This window comes from Lissotriton vulgaris, unplaced genomic scaffold (genome assembly GCF_964263255.1).
Source record: "Lissotriton vulgaris unplaced genomic scaffold, aLisVul1.2 SCAFFOLD_261, whole genome shotgun sequence".
Classification (NCBI taxonomy): Eukaryota; Metazoa; Chordata; class Amphibia; order Caudata; family Salamandridae; genus Lissotriton; species Lissotriton vulgaris.
The window spans coordinates 1,738,559-1,758,121 of NW_028252546.1; the positions used below are offsets into that span (position 1 = coordinate 1,738,559).

The 19,563-nt window shown below is 42.6% G+C and overlaps 1 protein-coding gene across 1 annotated transcript in view; it reads left to right on the forward strand.

Moving 5' to 3' along the window:
• Nucleotides 1–18,362, forward strand: part of LOC147662124 (WD repeat domain-containing protein 83-like) — a 159,989-nt gene extending 141,627 nt beyond the window's left edge. Inside the window, exons 9-10 of the mRNA XM_086951097.1 lie at nucleotides 16,643–16,757; nucleotides 17,988–18,362. Of these exons, the coding sequence (XP_086807223.1) occupies nucleotides 16,643–16,757; nucleotides 17,988–18,128 (256 nt within the window). The 3' untranslated portion in view covers nucleotides 18,129–18,362. The remainder of the gene's footprint in view (nucleotides 1–16,642; nucleotides 16,758–17,987) is intronic.
• The last annotated feature ends 1,201 nt before the right edge of the window (nucleotides 18,363–19,563 follow it).

The window sequence follows — 19,563 nt, forward strand, 5'->3', positions numbered from 1 at the left end:
GACGAAGATACTAGTGACTTCTATTCAAGATTCGAGAAATGTTTCATTATTAATAGTGGTCTTAAACCAAGTAGCGAGTCGTACCCGCATCTTTTTGTATCAAAGTTAGTCGAAAATTCCCTGTTAGCAGTTAAAAACCGTGTATACAAGGTCGAGAGTACATGGCAAGCCAATACGCCATCCCAGATGTTACAAATGTTACAATATCATCAGAACAGAATTAGAGAAGAGCAGGATCAGGAGCAGAAACGTATGACAGACACGAAAATGAAAATGCTAGTAGCCCAGTCGGTCCCAACCGACGGCCACAGAAAGGGTACGACCCAGACAGGTCACACCGCAGCTCCCGTTAAAGGGACATGCAACTATTGCAAGCAGCCAGGTCACTACGTACATGAATGCCCAGTTCTGAAACATAACATAGCGACAGGTAAAACTAAAGAAAGACAGCATCCGCCTAGACAAGACCATAACCAGCATCAGTCTTCACAGAATATGCAGCCCATGCAGAATACACAGCTTACGCACGCTTCATCACCTACAGCACAGACAGTAGCGGTATCACAGCCGCAGCCCATTGCCGCAACTCAGCAAGTTTCACAACAGATGTACCAGTATGCCCAGTCCGCTTACCCCGATTATCCACGATATACATGAAACAGCCTAGAGAGGGAGGGTGGCTTGCCTCTTATTGAGATTCCTGTAGATCAAGAGGGTCCTTATGTACACAGTCAAGTATTAGGAAAAGACAAAGTTTTTAATTGATACAGGGGCAAGTCGCACCACAATCAGTCATGAGGAAGTTCCAGGGGCACCCCTCTCAGGCTCACAGAATGTTTCCCTTGGTTTTTCAGGAAAGCCCATTGTAAATGAGGTATCAGAACCAGTTCCCCTGGCTGTGGGTCCATTATCACGTGTTACAGACTTGTTACTTACGAAATCATGTCCAGAAAATCTGTTAGGAATTAAAACATTGAAGGCTCTAGGAGCCGTGATCTGCTGTTCCCCGGAGGGAGTCAGACTCTTTTTGCGGGATTTCAAGGGTCATTATATGTTGCGTGAGTTTGATGTCAGATTGAAAAATGTACCAGATCACCTGTGGGCAAAAGGCCCAACTGATGTAGGTTGTATGCACATTACCCCATACCGTGTTACACTCAAACAAGGTGTAGTCTTACCCAGAATCAGACAATACAAGTTACCACCCGATGCTGTAGTGGCTTTACTGGAAATCATTGAAGAGCTCATTACCCAGGGAGTGGTCGTAGAGACCGACTCCAATATCTGTAATTCACCCATCATTCCGATTCTTAAACGTACTGATCCCAATGCACCACCAGTATATCGGCTGGTGATTGATCTAAGAGAACTGAACAAATGCATTATTCCACAGTACCCTGTGGTTCCCGACATCTCATCCTTATTGACTGCTATTGATTCAGAAGCAACGTTCTTTACTGTAATTGACCTCAAGAACGCCTTCTTCAGCGTACCTATTGATCCAGAGAGCCAATATCTCTTCGGATTCAGTGTAAATGGACGCAGCTTCAAATTTTCACGCGCACCTCAAGGATTCACAGAAAGCCCCAGCATCTATAGCCAAGCACTGAAAAGACAACTTGATTGTATCACAATGCCAGTTAACACCGCTTTACTGCAATACGTCGATGATCTGCTGATCACCGCACGAAGTGAGCCCGAATGTGAACAAGCATCACTGACAGTTTTACATTTTCTGGCCGACAAGGGACACAAGGTGTCTCCTTCGAAGCTACAATTCTGTGTTCAGCAAGTTGTGTACTTGGGTCACTTGCTGTCCAAAGTGGGGAGACAGCTCACTCCTGATCGCATTCAGTTAATTGCAAATATGCCACAACCCCAGACACAAAAGGAAGTGCGGGCCTTCATAGGCCTCACCTCGTACTGTAGACAATGGATTCCTCAGTATGCATTTCTAGCCAAACCACTCATTCAGTTAACAACACAGGAGGCAGCGACTTCGGCTGTCCTTCCCTGGACTCAGGAACATACACAAGCCTTTGAGGAATTAAAGAAAGCATTATGCCAAGCACCAGTTCTAGCGACACCATGTTACAGCAAACCTTTTACACTTTTTGTTACAGAACGTGATGGTACAGCACTGTCTGTCCTCACTCAAGATCAAGCAGGTTCATATAAGCCTTGCGCTTATTTTTCAAGTACATTGGATTCAGTAGCCCAGGCACTCCCTGCGTGCTTAAAGTCAGTAGCAGCAACAGCATTAGCAATCAGACAGAGCGATTCAATTGTTTTAGGACATCCATTAACAGTTCAAGTTCCACATTCTGTAGAGGTTCTTTTAAACAGAACCCAGACTCAACACTTGACCATAGCACGATTGACAGGTTATGAATTGACACTATTCCAGCCACACATAGAAATCAGACGCTGTAGCATCTTGAACCCAGCAACATTGTTGCCTGCATTTATGACCGATCCAACACCGCATGATTGCATAGAGATCATTAATACAGTAACAAAACCTCGACGAGATCTAACAGATGTCCCACTGACAAATCCAGACCTGACACTTTATGTGGACGGTTCATGCATGAGAACAAGTACAGGAGAATTAGTGGCCGCATATGCAGTGACCACTGAAACTGAAGTTAAAGAAACACACCGTATTGACACATTGTCTGCTCAAGCAGCGGAGCTCATCGCTCTGACCCGAGCTTGTATTCTAGCCAAGAACAGAAATGTTAACATATACACTGATTCCCGCTATGCGTTCGGAGTCGTACACGACTTCGGCATGTTATGGCAAGAAAGAGGTTTTTTGACCTCTCATGGTGCCAAGATCCAACACGGTCCCCTCATTCAAGCACTATTAGAGGCAATACATTTGCCCTCAGGCATATCAGTCATGAAGTGTAAAGCACATACTAAAGTTACAGACTCTGTTTCCCAGGGTAACGACCTGGCAGACCAGACAGCAAAACATACAGCATTGACTCACACCCAGACTACTGATGTGACAAAGACAATAGTACCAACTCAGTGTATGTCAGTCAGGGATCCCACCCTAGACGTAATCGATATCCAGACACATGCCACTTCAGATGAAATAAAGAAATGGACCGAACTAGGAGGGATCCAGACAGATCAAGGATGGGTCACAAAGGGAAAACCTACATGGTTCCTCCCCGACTCCATGGTTCAAATCATGATAAATACAGCACATAGTCCTGCACATCTAGGAGAGAAAGCTATGTTAGACAGTCTACAGAATCTCTGGTACAACAAACACTTACGAGCAGCAGCAAAACAGAAAGTGCGTACTTGCATGATCTGTTGTCAGTTCAATCCAGGTAAAAGCGTCCCTGTAGAGCAAGGTGGATTTCATCCTCCCGATCACCCTTTTGAAGTCCTCCAGATGGATTATATCCAGATGGACCGTTGTCGAGGATTCAAATATGTCCTCGTAGTTGTTTGTGCACTTTCTCGCTGGACCGAAGCCTACCCAGTCTCAGATTACACTGCCCCGACCACTGCCAAGCAGCTGGTTCGAGAATTCTTCCCACGATACGGCTTGCCTCGTGTCGTGTACTCAGATAACGGACAGCCGTTCTCATCCGAACTTATGAAGCATGTCTCCCTTTTGCTAGGATATCAGTGGAAATTCCACTGTGTCCGACATCCCGAAGCCGCAGGCCTTGTAGAGAGGCATAACCAGACACTCAAGATACGCCTTGCCAAAATATGCCAGGAGAAAGGGGTCGACTGGATAGTCGCCCTGCCAGTTGCACTGTTCTATATGAGAATGGTTGCACATTCGAGATCAGGGCTATCCCCGTACGAAGTGGTCTTTGGCAGACCACCGAATATGTGGGGGACGCCCATTCCTAAAAAAATTACCGATGTTGATTGTAATATGTTGACAGATTACCTTGCCTCCTTGATGTCTGCACTCCAATCATGTCGTTCACAGGTTGCCGCAGCTTTTCCTGACAACACTGATGTAAAGCCACATGATGTCCGTCCTGGCGACATGGTACTAGTGAGGAACTTTGACAGGAAAAGCCCGCTGGAGCCCCGCTGGAAAGCACCGAAGACCGTCCTTCTGACTACGAGGACCGCAGTGAAGTTGGAGGGCAGAAAGGGGTGGGTCCACACGAGTCATATTAAATTGTGTAATGAACTGAAACCAGACCTTGACTCGCCCACCCCCACCAAAGACTGTATTAAACCGAGTGACTTTAAATTACCTGAACGAGAGAAAACTCCCCAAGAGGAGTACCGACTCAAGCTTCGATCTAGCAAGTCAGACAGTTTAATTGTTTAAGTCCTCCCCTAGGTGAATCGGTTAAATAGTTTCTGACATGTATCCCCTAGATCGAGATAGAGAGAGAGAGAGACAATTCAAGAAACGTACATACTGCAAATCACTGCGTAGTCACTGTATAGTGACATTATTAATCATGTTTTTTCTAAGTATTCTGATAATTGTTGCAAGTGCACTTCTTCCAATCTATTGCCCTATTTTCAAGCGTGAACAATCTACTTACAATGTTTCTGCTGAACATTCTTTTAGCGAGTTACCTCCACATGAACTTTCCTACAGACTTGCGCTGCGCAACAACACATTCATTAGTATGCTACATCACTCCCATCAGACTAATAACGCTACAAACTGTTGGATATGTGGCCGACTCCCTCCCTACCAGAATTACAAGGGAGCTCTGCCCCTCTTTCCGTACCCGTTCACTCATAACTGCTCCTGTGGTGCATGGTTCAAAATAATTAATTCCTTAGATCCTGATATTGCTGTTCTCGACGGGAGCTGGGTTTGGGGAAACCTGAACTTAGTCCTGCTCAACGTCTGTTACCCTGATAAGGAGGGACTCCCCATTAGAATAGGAACTGATCTAGAAAATGAAGTATATGGATTAAGTAATTACACAATTAACCTTATGATTCTTACTGTTGAATCCGAAGCTGCACCAGCTCTGCCCGCTATGTCAGTATTACCAGTCACTGGTGAATTATGTGTCAGAAAGAAAGGTTCAGTACACTTAGGTCATAGTAAATGTACTACTGTGGTCGAATTCAGTGATCATGGTAAATCATTCTTTAAAGCTACCCGTCATTCTTATTTTGTTTGTGGTCATACCGCATACATACGTCTGCCGCCAGATTGGGATGGTACCTGTTATATTGCATTCCTTCTGCCACCTGTTTTCCTAGCCCCTCCTGATTATCACAGAAACCCAAATCTAGTAAAGAATAGACTCCGAAGAGATCTCCCGCTTGTCGACTATACAGAAACGGCATGGGAACAATACACCGATTTTAATAAAGGATTCTTTTTCTTTTTAGGCCCCGTCCAAAACAGTAAATTAATACGTAGATTAACTAGAACCCTTGAAGCTGTAGTACATGAAACTGCCTCCGCCTTAGGTAACTTAACAGAGGAGCAATCTGCCATGCGGGTTGTTGTCCTTCAGAATCGTCTTGTTATTGACGTCATCTTGGCAGATAGAGGTGGAGCCTGTAAGGTCATCGGGTCAAGTTGCTGTGTTTTCATTCCAGAAAACGCGCCATCCGTATACAAAGCTATTACACGTCTTCACAAAATTGCAAGTATAATACATCAGACTCCAGGCACCTGGACTTGGTCCGGTTGGTTCTGGACAACGTTGTCCGCTTGGGGATGGAAGATCCTATCCTTCCTAGGTTTTGGCCTTGTCATAGTATTCAGCTGCTGCCTGTGCCTACAGTGTGGGCCGGCGATATGTGGACTGTGTGCCACATCGTGCATTGAACATTCCAGTTTTCTCTCAAACAGACAACGGAAGAGAGACGAACAAATTATGTTACAAGAACAAACTGATCAATTTATGATGATCGATATATCATGAAGGGTCCGTAGGGAACAAGGAGGGAATGAGGAAATATAAATTTTTGGTCAAGTTATGTTCCCTATCGTGTACCCCACCGTCTCCATGTACGAGTTAAAGTGCATGTAACTTCCCTCCTGTGCCAGCTATGAAGACGCAAATACATTTGCGTCCAACGTTAACATGTCCTCTTTCAGACCCACCCTGAATGGGTTGGATAGTCCGTTCCTAAGTATGCTATGCCAACGTCTTTTTGTAGTGCACTCTACATGTTTTTCAGCTCTGGCAAAGTAGGCCCTGAATTTCTGCCATTGAGCCTTTTCCTTCCTTCTGACTCTGAAAGCCTCAGCCCAGGCGGCCCAGGCTGCCCCCGTACCCGTGAACTCTGCCCTACTTCCAGCGCGGCCCACCACGCTCAGCTCAGCCTGCTGCCTGCCAAGACTGACTACAACCTTCGGGTTATCTGTTCCGCTCCTCGAAGATACATTCCTGCCTACTAGTTTCAGTAAACATTCCCCAGCTGCAGAGCCAAAGGGCCGGCCTGTCTCCGTGAAAGTAATTCATAGCCTCTGTTACCATGCTCCCATGGAAGGCCCATGCCCCCACGCTTCTCATGTAGACACTCAGGCGCTTATACACGCACTCACAGTCAGTATAGAATAGCTTCTGCCCCAGAGACCTTTCCGCCCAGATAGCTCAGTTCCTAAACATCAGATATCAGATATGATAGAAGCACAAGTGGATCTGACATGCCAGACTTCTGTCTCTTTCCGTCAGTGTAAATGTCAAGCCCCCTGCACCCTCCAGTTTCACGCCAATCACACGTCATGCAGCTGCGCGCGCATCCAAGCTTCCGATTTCTGCTGACATTGCAACATTTCTGCTTAGTGCCACCCACATGTGACACCTACCTGTGACGTTCCTAAAGCACACCTACAGTTACGCCTAGTCCACGCCTTCTGATTACGTACTAGTAACACGTGGATGCTGTTATCTTGTCTACTCTCAGCTGTTACGCCTACTACATTGCTTCCTATGATGTAAATTAAGTATATAAGCTATGTATTGTCAATAAAGCATTGTTCTATCCCTTCCTGAACCCTGTGTGGTTGCAGGAACATGATATCCTATTCCGGAATAATTCCTTTTTAAGGAATAAAACCCCTAAGAACTCTAACACCACGGACTCTGTCTTCTTTCTTTCCGATTGAGTTATTATTGATTAAGTACTTACCTGCATAGAAATTAAGAGAGTAAATTAAATATTTACGACACAGTGATGACAGAACCTCACTCCTTTCAGTGCAGGACAGCCTTTCCAAATACCCATTTGTAGCTCCTTCCTTCTGTTGCCTTCCTCCCTCTTCCCCCCCCTCCCCCTCCCACCACCACTCGCTGCTGTTCTTCTCGGCACTACACACCATCTGTACATGCCCTTGTTAACCTTCGGTTTTAAGGCTGCAGTTGTTACCATTTGTACGGCTAGTCCATAGAAATAATAAAATGTGTATAAATAGATACCCATTAACACCGGTTATTGCATTCTTCCGACATGTTCCATGTCCTCAGAGTAAAAGGAAAATGCGCGGTTCACCCTTCAAATGTCTCCCTGCTACTCTACTTGCTATTCAAGCTGAAGGTTTTACTCAGCTCAACGCGAACACAACACACACAGAAAACATGGTAACTATGAAGAAATTAAGGAATCCAGCAAGGCATATGTTTAAATGCTTAGAGAGGTACTTGACATGAAAAACGAATAACGGCGTTCCGAACACCCTGAAACACAGACCTGCTCCCACCTGAAACATGAAGCGCGTGATAGGTTTTTGCTTGAGGAAAAAGGGTAGCATTATCTTATCATCCTTTTTATATCTCTCTACAGAAATTTTTTTAGTTGGCTTCCTACCTTATGTCACCAATATGTAAAATGTAAATACAGTGGGTTTGGGTTCTGTCCATGGACAATTTCTCGCTCACCTCCTGCTGTCGGTTTTTGGGCATATGATTACACCTCCTGTGGAGTGCGTGCATTGCAATATACAAGGGACTATTTAGCATCACAAAAGAACACTTAACCATCAAGCTTGTTGTCATTTTTACTTTTTTTATCTCGTACATGCAATACAATTACCAATACCACCAGTGTCATTACCACTAATACCAATACAGCCACGTCTACCCACACTAATACTGCCACAGATATCACACTATTACTACCACACTTCCACCAATAATACCACACCACCTATACCACAACCTCCAGTGCCACTACAGCCACAGTTCCACCACTAATATCCTCACCCCCCATCACCACCACTACCACAAATAATAAACCACCGCAGTACAACAATCACCAAATCACGCACCATCGCCATACCACAAACACTAACACGGATACCACATCTCCACCCAACTACATCTTATGCAACTTACACCCTTTAACCTCTGCACTACCCACATTCTATACAATCACCACCATATGCAACATCCTATATTACCAACATACTACAATAGAACTGCATCACATAAACCTGCGTTCTACACATCCCCTACATTACACCGAAGACCTCTCACACCCATACACACTTCACAGACACCACTGCATACTGTGGGTTTCGCCAACAGCCAGGAGGGCTGCAAGTAAGCATTCCATGTTGATTTTTCCACTTTTCAGAAAAACTGAAGAAGGCACTGCTGCATCTGCCCTGCCAAAGGAGAATTGCATAGCTGATGCCAGGGCCCTACTTGAGAGCGAGAAAAGTTAGCACTTCTGTGATGCATTTTTCTGTATATGAGAGGGAAGCTTGTATTTGCGCTGCCTATGCTGTGCTGATTCTATGTGCAAGGGACACATGCTCTCATGTTAGTTTTTGTAACTGATCTGCATGCGAGGGAAGGTGGCGCTATTGCTTTCAATACTGTAACTGTTCTGTGTTTCTCTGTGAAGCTTAAGACATTCTTTTCACTGTAGAAAACTCATAACTACTGGCTTTGTCAAGTTTATTAGCACTTTGGTAGCATTAATTATGCAATGCATAAATTGCAATTAGTGCTCCAGGTTTTATGGTATTTACTTTTTGACATTTGCATCTGTATTTACCAATATTTATATTTTGCTAATTGTATCTGTTTATCCATATTTATTTGAGGTGTTTCAAAAAAAAAAAAAAAGGAAACTTGTGCATTTCCACGTTTCTTTAATCAATAAATGTATACTTCTACTTGGATGACTGACGCATTCCAATAATATGAATATCCATAGATCATAAATCCATACACTGGTATAAAACATGTACATTTTATCATGAAAGTTGTGCACAACCTTGTTTAAACCTCTTTACTACAATTTACCTCTTTTGTAACTCTATTACTTGTGATTCTGCACTGCTATTGGCCTGAAAGTTGTGAATCACAGCATTTAGAACAACTCTAAAAAAATAACGCTTGTATCTACATCTAAATATAAATATAGGGAGGAAAAGAAGTTGTTTCCTGTCTGTGTTTATCTGTAAAAATCAGTGAAAACGGATATCATGGAGCCTTAATTGTAATATAAAGTTACTTGCAAATACAATGCAATAAAAAATCAACCCAAAAACATCAAAATGCTTAAGTAACACCAAAGACGTAAGACATTTAAAAATATAAAATGGTAAATGAGTATTGCAGGGAAGGCCGTTAACACAAAAGTAGAATAATGGTAATCACCATTAGTGGAGTTTAATGGTGGTATTTTCACTAATATCCTGCATCATGCGACCTACCTCTTGGTTTCAGTAAGTGCAACGCTCTAGTCTCACATTTCAGAACGGAGTTGCATATCCTGTACATTTACCTAATGCAGATAAATTGGGCGATAAGATGTTCTGTGCCTATTGTGTCTTTATTTCTGATATTTCAGAGGTTCGTTGGTGTTTCCTTCACCAAAACGTTTTTTTTAGGGGGAGTTAAAAGAAGTACATTTGTATGAACGCAAGTACCACCGCAGCATCACTCAGGGCCACCACAGCATCAAGCATTGGCATAGCCAATAGGTCTCCCCTTTGCGACCTTATAGGTTTTTAGTTATGCTGTACAATATCCCTACTGCAACAACATTAACAGTTACAAGGCTAAACACTTATAAGGTCCCAAAGGCGAGACCTATTGGCTATGCCAATGCTTGTTTGAAATAGGAGCAACAGCTTGAGGGTATTGAGTACAGGTGGATGTTAGAAAGCGGACACGCCTTTGAAAGAGAACATGATAACGTTGCACAAAGGTACGATCTATGTAGGTGTACTGGGTGAATCACTGTGATAAGTTATTTTGAAATACTGATGATTGGGGGCATAGAGTAAAGGTAATAGCCAGGAGGGCTTCTCTGGGTACAACGTGTTGAGTATGTAATTGTGTGTTTAGAGGGATAACGTCAGATATACAGTTAAACATGCTATTGGGTATTAGTTTTAAAATCTGTTGTTTTTAAGTGGTCTGAAAATATCGAACTAATGTTATGCTTCAATGTTTTAATGTTTACAGTGAACCCCTGAGGAAGAGCAATTTAAAGCTCGAAATGCATTGGGTTTATGCGATCCACTTTTAAGAATGTTTGATGTATAACATCATGTCCCAGAAAAAGGCCTAGATAGGCAGATCTGTGGCATCCGAAACGCTTTTATACATATACTGCCCTGCAAGTGACAGAATTAACAACGGAGATAAATGTGAACAATCGAAATGTATTGAATAAAAACACGTTAACATGGATAACTTTGTGGAGTACTTGAATGAAGACACTAAGGAATATAAGCTGTGCGTCAGGGTGGAGTGGAATGCTGCTCCAGCTTTTTGATATGAATTTTATGTTTAGGCCACATCTACAACAAATATGGCCATTGGAGAGGCGAGGTAGGGTTTTTTTTTTTATATTTATTTATTTATTTCATTTTATATTGGTTGCATTATTTCATTAAAATTTAATGTAAATAAAGTTCCTGGCTGCGGTTTCTGCCCAAGAGAAACCTGCAAGATGTAAGTTTTTTTCCATTGTTTTAAAAACAAAAAGAAACCCTGTGAAAGGCTGCTTTGTTTTAGTGATTAAATGTAATCATTGAAATAAAGAAGTGTTTCACAGTGATTTTAAATATATAAATTAAGTACCTCTCGCATTTTCAAAACCCCCCAAAAAATGCCATGGGTGTGTTTAAAAAAAATTAGTTTATAAACAACTTGTAAATACCTCTTGTACAACGAAATTCCTGTGCCTTGCTTTAGTTGCACCGAAGGCAGCACCACCTGCACTGAGGTGTGCAGCGGAAAGCAACCAGGGTCCCAGGCTCTGGTTTCAAGACTGCCACGAATGATGGAAGTGTGCTGCAGGAAGCCAGCGGTATGGTTCCCAATACAGCCTGTGCAGGGGTTTAGTTAGTGAAGTCACCAGCTTCCGCCCACCCGACCTCACCTAAGCTCATTTCAACCAATCTGAGCAGCTGACGACAGGCAAGCTCTGGGGGAAAAAGCAGATATTTTTTTTTTTTTAAGATATCGGCCGCAAGCAACTCTCATGGTCTTGTCGAGCTACCGGAAGCTCACGATGGGCCAGTTGGAGACCCCTATAGCTTCACAACTGTTTTTAAAAAAAACGTTTTTAATGAAAACTTTTAGTGTGCCTGCTGACTGGTTTCTCTGGTCGATAAAACCTTTCAATTGTATCCTAAAGGTGTCAATCTGTTAGACTCAGCAACAGTCTGGACACCATCTAGTAAATACACTTGAGACGGATTCCAATTCAAACATATATTCACAATTTAATTAAAATGTTGCTGCTTTGTTTTTAATCGATAATTCTCTGTGTTATTAAAGCTAAGTGTTAGAAAATGGGTTTCTGGTTGGCAGAGGTATAAACCCTGTCCAAGTAGGACCACAATCCTAGTCATGGTAAGTCAGAAACACACTTTAAATTAGCCTGTGCTCACCCTCTGGTAGCTGGGTACGGAGCAGTCCTGCTTAACTAAGAGGCAATGTGTAAAGTATTTGTGCACACAACACACAGTGAAAAAACCACAAAAAGACTCCACACCAGTTTAGAAAAATAGAGAACAATTTTATAAATAAAACAAGACCATAATGACAAATCCAATCAGTAGAAGTAGAGAGATGAATGTTTAAAAATTAAATTAAATAATATCGCTTGGAAGCAAATAGCACTCTTAGAGTTAATTGGTCGCGCTGGGCCGGAACAAAGTCAAGAGTTCAGGCCGCCCACAATGGAGTGCTTGCCAGCTATAGAACTCATGCAGGGCCCACTGAGCAAAAGTACCTTCATCCTTGTTGCAGAAAGAGATGCAATTATGATCCCCACACAGTCGCGGTTTTGTGCCAGATTTCACCATGTAACTGCGGCAATGTGTCTGTTCCGTTGAGCGAAGCACCGGTCCCGAGTGCGATGCGCTGGGTTAATCCACGCTGGAGGGGGGATGTGTTGATCTTCCTTGGGTTCGAAGCGGTGGTTCCATGGGCGATTCACCAACCTGGTCCCTGTAACAGCAGTGATGCATCCTTTCCGATCCGCGCAATGGCGTTGATGCACAGGTTCTGCATATGCTTCACTTTAAACTCGCTTTCAAGGGCCCTGGACTGGATTGGCACCACTTGGCAGAGCAAGACTTACAGCAAGTAAAGTCCTGGTGCTGAGTTGAAGGTGAAGTCTTCGATATCCCTGGGACTTCAGAAACAGGAGGCAAGTCAACAAGCCCTTGGAGAGTACTTTTAAAGTTCTTTTCATTGCGTGTTTCAGTAGTTTTTTGGGGTAACCTCGGTCTTTTAGTTGATTGCAGAGGGCTCCAGCATGGACTTAAAAAGCTTGTGGTATTCTCTGAGAGAGTGTCTTCTCACAACGAAAATAAAATAGCCAATGGAGAAACTGTTGTGTGTGTCTACTTATGGGCCACATACAAATAAATTCCAACAAATTATACTCCGGAATTGGCATCTTTTACAGAATTTGGAAAACCCTTTTCTACCACCTGTAGTTGAGCTTATATAGCGCACAGCTACCCGCAGTGGGTGTCCCGGCGCTTGCTTAGGGAACCCGTCCTGATATTCCCCTGTGTGATAGCCCCAGCGGGTATCCACAAGGTGAAAGTCAGGCATCCCGCTGCGAGGGGCCGTTGTGGAGATTAAGCAAGCTATTGCCCAGAGTCGCAGAGTGTGAACCCGTGAGTCGAGAAGGCACCGGAGCGAGAATTATCGAGTCCGTGGAAATTTTAGCCCAAGACCCGCCGAGGCGGGGAATTGAACCCTGGTCCAGGACCGATCTCAGCTTCCGAGTATGCCGCCTCTAACCCCTGAGCCACATTCGTGATTATGAAAAATGCTAACATTGGCCAACAACTGGTACAGGCAGAGATTCCCTCTTCCCTATAAAGAAATACCTGAGATCACAATGGTGATTAAAGGCCACCACAAGTGTGATAATTGCATAGTAGCCTGTGAATCAACTATTGAAGGCACAGAATTCACACAGAATAATAGTATATGGATATATAAGGAGTTCTCTAATTGCAATACTAAAAATATGGTATACACCAGCTTATGCCCTTGTTGCAAAATATATATTGGGAAGGCGAATCAAGAAGTAAAACACATCGTACAAAATAAATCACAGTGAGGGGACCTTACATGGACTGTATTAGGTGCAATCGGATCAAACCCAAGAGGAGGAGACATAGAGGCAGGCCTATTACACAAGGAGGCATATATAATATTTAAGTTTAATAGTGCTGTGACAGGCCCAACGAAATTTCAGAAATATGTCAAGCATAATAAGAAAGGATCAGGGTGTAGCCTTGCTGTGAATCCCTTGATACATACAAGGATCCCGTCTAGAAACTTGACTCCACATTACATGTGATCCAGCATTGTAATAACTGAATTTCCGTTCATCCACTACAACGCCCATAATGCGTCAGTCGAGAACATTTAGAATGTGGTATAAATCATCTCAATCCAGAAGTCCGATTCAGTTGGAGGAGACGCAAAAACAACGTTGAAGGAAGAACTGTGCATACTTGTTCCGAGTGACACTGTGACTGTATGAACCTCATCCTTGGTTTGAACATTGTGCGGAAGTGCAGACAATCATTGCTGCCCATTTTCGCCTGTTCCAGAATCCAGCTATAACTGCCATTTATGTGGATCTGAGTTGAAGAAAAACCTGCTTAAATTGATGAAGACGAGGAGTTCCCCTTTTTAAATTCCTTTCAAAAGCACTGGGAAGTAAGTTGTCGCAAATCGTTTATTTGCCAGAAAATGTCAGACTTCACCCAAAGGTCACTAACATTAGCTAAATGAGCTCTTTATGTTACAGACCGGATGGTTGACAACATGAGTGTTGCACTTTCATTTATTAGGAGAAAGACATGCAGATGAAGGCTGTAGCAGGTACAATGTTTTAACACAACAGATAGGACTTGTAAAATACATTAAATATGTGCCAAAACATTTCTAGAAGGGGTACATGTTAATCAGATATGTCGTTTCATTTTACCCATAGATCAAATCCAGTCATAGCCCTCAGGAAAATCCCAAGAATTATATTGGGATTTGAAACACGTCAGCACTTTTCACCATTTGGGAAACATTAGTATGGAACCGCTCTAGGGAATCTGATTGAAAGGCCACATACCTTATGAGCTTGAACATTTGGTCCCATTGGTCAGCAACGTACAGAGGATTTATAAACTGAACTACAAATTGAGTTTATTGTTGCTGCAAAACAAATGACTGGTTGAAAACTGTAATTCATTTGCAATCAATTTACTTTTGTGTTTTTGTACAGTTTGTGATATTGTTGTAGTTTGTTTGCATGTTTAATTGTCAAAACGAATAGTGTTCTCCTGTCTCTGGCTTAAAAGACCATACGAAATGGTCTTACGAAAAGAATTTTGAAAAATAGGTAAATACATTATGAAGACCATTGTAATTAGTGTTTGGTCATAGTCTGTTAAAGTAAAAAACAGCATGATAATTTGATAGTTAGATGCTCTGTTCTTTTTCATGTATAGAAGACCCTATCTAGCTGTGTGTATTAGGCCCAACCCCCTTTGAGAGTAAAACATTCTAAAAGTGGCATTTTCAGTACTGCAATTCAAAAACCAACTTCACAATCAGTTGTGTTTTTAAATTGTGCAGAGAGACCCCAAATTGGGGTTTCCCATCTCTTCTTAATTGGCAAGTACACTTATAAAATATAAGAAGGCAATCCCAATGTTATCCTATGGGAGATATAGGCGTTGCCGCAGTGAAAAATGAACGTAAGAGTTTTTCACCACCAGGACATGTAAAACTTAAAAGTACATGTCCTACCTTTTTAAAACAGTGCACCCTGCCCATGGGCTGTCTAGGGCCTACCTTAGGGGTGACTTATATGTATTAAAAGGGAAGTTTTGGAGCTGGAAAGTAGGTTAACTTACCAGGTTGAAATGGCAGTTGAAAGCTGTACACACAGGCTCTGCAGTGGCAGGCCGGAGACATGTTATAAGGGCTACTTAAGTGGGTAGCACAATCACTGCTGCAAGCCCACTAGTAGCATTTGATTTACAAGCCCTGGGCACATGTAGTGCACTTTATTAGTGACTTCTAAGTAGATCAAATATGCCAGTTGTGGATAAAATCAATGTTGCCATGTTGAAAGTAAAGAACACATGCCTTTTAGCACAGGTTAGCAGGGGTAAAATGCTCAGATTCCTAAGGCCAGCAAAAACAGGAGGTCAGAAGGCAAAAAGTTAGGGGAAACTATGTCGAGGATGTCAGGTCTAACAATAAGTTTCCTGATTTTGTATGCCATAATTATCAAAATTGATTTTGCATCATTACCTGTAGCATTTCAAGCCTAACCTGTTGGTCAGTGTGCCCAATTGCAATATCAGCTATGGAACAAAACAAACCAAAGGGAGATTGAACACAGAGTATTTGGAGAAATCCTTATGAAACAAAAATAAGAACCAATAAGTTAAAACAGATTCACCTTTTCTTGTGTTGGATAATGATGGCATATAACAATCACAAAATGTATTCTTGATGACAAAAGGTTAAATAATGATTATAAACAAAAAAAGTTTTTTTTTTTGTTTGGTTACTTATTTTTTTATTAAAATAATTAGTCTCAAATATAGTTACTATAAAAACATTATATCAATGTGATGTTCAGACAATTGCCGAGCCTTCAAGCTCGACTCATTCAGGATATAGTCATTCAGTGTCTAGTGCTTTGGTAGTGGCAAAACTCACAAAAGCAGAAGGGTGCCTTACTCACAGCGCGCTTCACTCCAAAAATCTAACTGCAGTTATTTAAAGAAAAAAAAAGATTTCTGCTATTCTTGACCCGTTGTGAACGAGGGAGAGCAGGACAACAACAGAGTACTTCCACCCATGCATAGTTTGAAGAGTCTCCTTTTTGGTTTCCAATCATTGACTTTAACTCTTATAGAGCAACCCAGTGAATGCCTCACGATTTTTCAGAGTATTATTGCGGTAACGTGGAAGCGTTAAGAGATTTTCAGGGGGTGGGGGGGACATATATCAACACCTCCTGCCCTGACCATCTTGTTCTTCCCCTTCACCTAAATTGCCTACTGCTCTCACATTGTCATCATTCAAAGGCTATATGAAAACATTACTTAAAAACCAGCTTGATCACAGGAAATTGTCACTTGATGGTTGGAGAAATGGTAGTCAACATGAGCATCCCCCACTGACCTGCATTTTATTTGCTTTAGGTACACAGGACACAAGAACCGAGACTACAAGTTAGACTGCTGCCTGACGGAGAAGGACACCCACGTGGTGGCCTGCTCAGAGGACGGCAAGGTGTACTTCTGGGACCTGGTAGAGGTGAGAAACCTCGAGAGCCACAGCTTCTCAGGATTATTTATGACTTTTGTAAGGCACTGAAGGTGGATGTATATTGTGAAAAAATGGGGACAGAATAGACTTCCTGCGTGCAAAGCAATACCTCTCAATAAAAAGGTCTGGAATTGCTGGCAGATGGTGGGGCATGGGAATGGAGGCGGTCCAGGAAACCAGGAAAATTGAACGAGCGGGTGCAGCAAGACCAGGGACTGCTGAAAGTGAGACTTGGGGAGAACAGAAACAATAGCCGGTTAGAATCGGGAAGAGGCTGCAAAATCAGAACATTGCTCTAAGCTGTGTGGGGGAATATAAATATTAACATGTAGTCAGGTGAGCAGGAGTTGTAAAGGGAGTTAGCAGGGGAGCAGACATTGCTCGAGGCTGTGTGGGGGATACAAATATTAACATGTAGTCAAGAGTTGTAAATGGAGTTAGCAGGGGGGAGCAGAACCGGTCGGGTAAACACTAGGAGAATGGCTGAGGGAAGATAGGACAGGTTAAGTAAGGCAGACATTGAGAACAAGAGACAGCCAAAGGGCGGGGTGCATGGTAATAGCAAAGAGAACAAACAAAAAGCGGGTTTCACATGAAAGCAAGGGGAGCAGGAACTGCTTAGCACATTAAATAGGTTCGAAAAGTAGAGAAATTAAAAACTGCTAATGACATCTGATGGGCAGATTGGAAAAGCAGGAATAGATAAGGAGGCGTGGTAGGTAGAAAAAGACTGGTGTTATTTGCAAAGCAGGTAGAGTATGAACTTCTGAAAAGGGGCAGACCAGATAAGGAGTGGGAACTTCTGAACAGTGGCATCACCCCCGGGTAGTGGTCACTTAACACCCACCGAACACTGAACATGAGCTATGTACTGGTACTTGAGAGTGACCAGAAATTGCTGGCATGAGGTAACGGGAGATTGTTAATGCAGCACAGAAGGAAACTGAGTACAACACCACTTTAGAAGCATGATAATATGTATTCATGCCAACAAGGAGGGATTGTATCACAGGCAGCAAGGAGAACCAACCACAAAGCCCTTTGTGGAGTCAGTTCTCCGGATATTGGTCTAGGTTAATGGCCAGTTGACCCTACCTGAAAGAAGGGCCATTAGTGGGGTTAAAGGGGAGTAAGAACTGGATGCTCAGATGGCAGAGGGCCAATGAAACACACACAAGTAGAGTTAACCTTCTACACATTGTTTCCTTTCTCCCTCAGGGGTCTCTGACACTGAGCCTGGCGGTGGGGAAAGGTGTGGTGCAGTCTCTGTCGTACCACCCCACAGAGACCTGTATGCTGACTGCCACAGAGGGCAGCTTCCAGCTCTGGAGAGAAGCCTCCTACTCCGAGGAGACATGAGGACAACTGACTAAGTCCAACTTTTAAGAAGGCAACCATAGTGGGCCATTTACAGCACAAGTGGAAGGGAGGCCCACCAGGCTGGCACAGAAGAATAAGAGAGCGGACTTCAGCTTAAGGCGCTGTGCACTGAAGACTGTTCTTTGGATGATTCACATGCCCTTGAACTAAGTACAAACGGTACTACTCTGTATATTTACACCTTTGGCACCTGTATAATAAAGAATGTTTTATAAAAATGAGCGAGTTATTGAAGACAAATATTACAGCGACCTTGCCTGTACCCTAAGGCTATATAAGATAAATCTGTCAGGATACTGTAGCAGGGATTCTGCTCCTACACCGAACTGTGCATAGAGACTTAGAACCTCAGTGAATTAGGGTGTGCCAAAACTCACCTTAGTATCCAAAATCCCCTACCAGACTAGCAATCAGTGTCTCATTGGTTCTTATAAAACCGTCAATGTTTAGACAACCCAGAACATGGACTTAGAACACCTCAGGTAATATGTAGCACATGAACACTTTGTTATACTAACATATCAGTCCCGAACGAGGAGTAAATAATGACACGTGCAAGTTTGAAATATTTATTTCTAATGCAGTGTTCTCAAGCGCAGTATCTTACCTAATACAAGCAAACATATTATAAGGAACAAGGTTAGCAGCATAGTTACTATTCCATAAAATACAAAGGGAGAAAGCATGTTAAAATGCTAAAGGAAAAGATCTAAATAGAACCTCAGTTTACCCTCACTTGCTAGTATATTATATTATATCTACAGAAGGTCTCTTTGGGTTTAGAAGGGCGGGCCCATACCTTTGGTTTCAGCAGAAATGGATCACATCATCTCCTGCACCAACTTTCTGCATGCGAATATTCATCAAGTGTGTAATTCATGCTCCGTGCAGTGCATTATTAATCGCGCCTAAAACCCAGAGTTGGCCGCAGCTGTATATGTATTATGTCTAGACTGTGCGCTGATCAAACCGAACAACAAGCGCTGTGTTGGAATAACCTTGAAGGCCTCGGCACTCACTGTACAGACATAGCTTACCAAGCAAAGCTAATATTATAAGCAAACATATTATTTTTTTGTGAAGCAAAATATTCTACTAGGCAAAAAGCTTTAATAACAAAATGTGCCGTGTGCAGAGGCTACAGAAAAGGAAAATGGCGTTTAAACTTCTAATAAGCTCATGCTAGCATAACACAGTGCAAATGTAAAACCAAACCACATGACACCCTCCCTTTTGATCCGAGCATGGATAGAACTAGTAAAAGGGGCAAATTTAGGAATGCAGAGTTCAAGATCGATAGTTCGAACACAAGTCTCTAATTTGATACCTCAAGAGCAGAGATAAAATAAACATAATTGTGAAGAGAAAAAAATCTTGCCTTTGGACATTAATAAAGTCAATAGGTTAGGGCTCA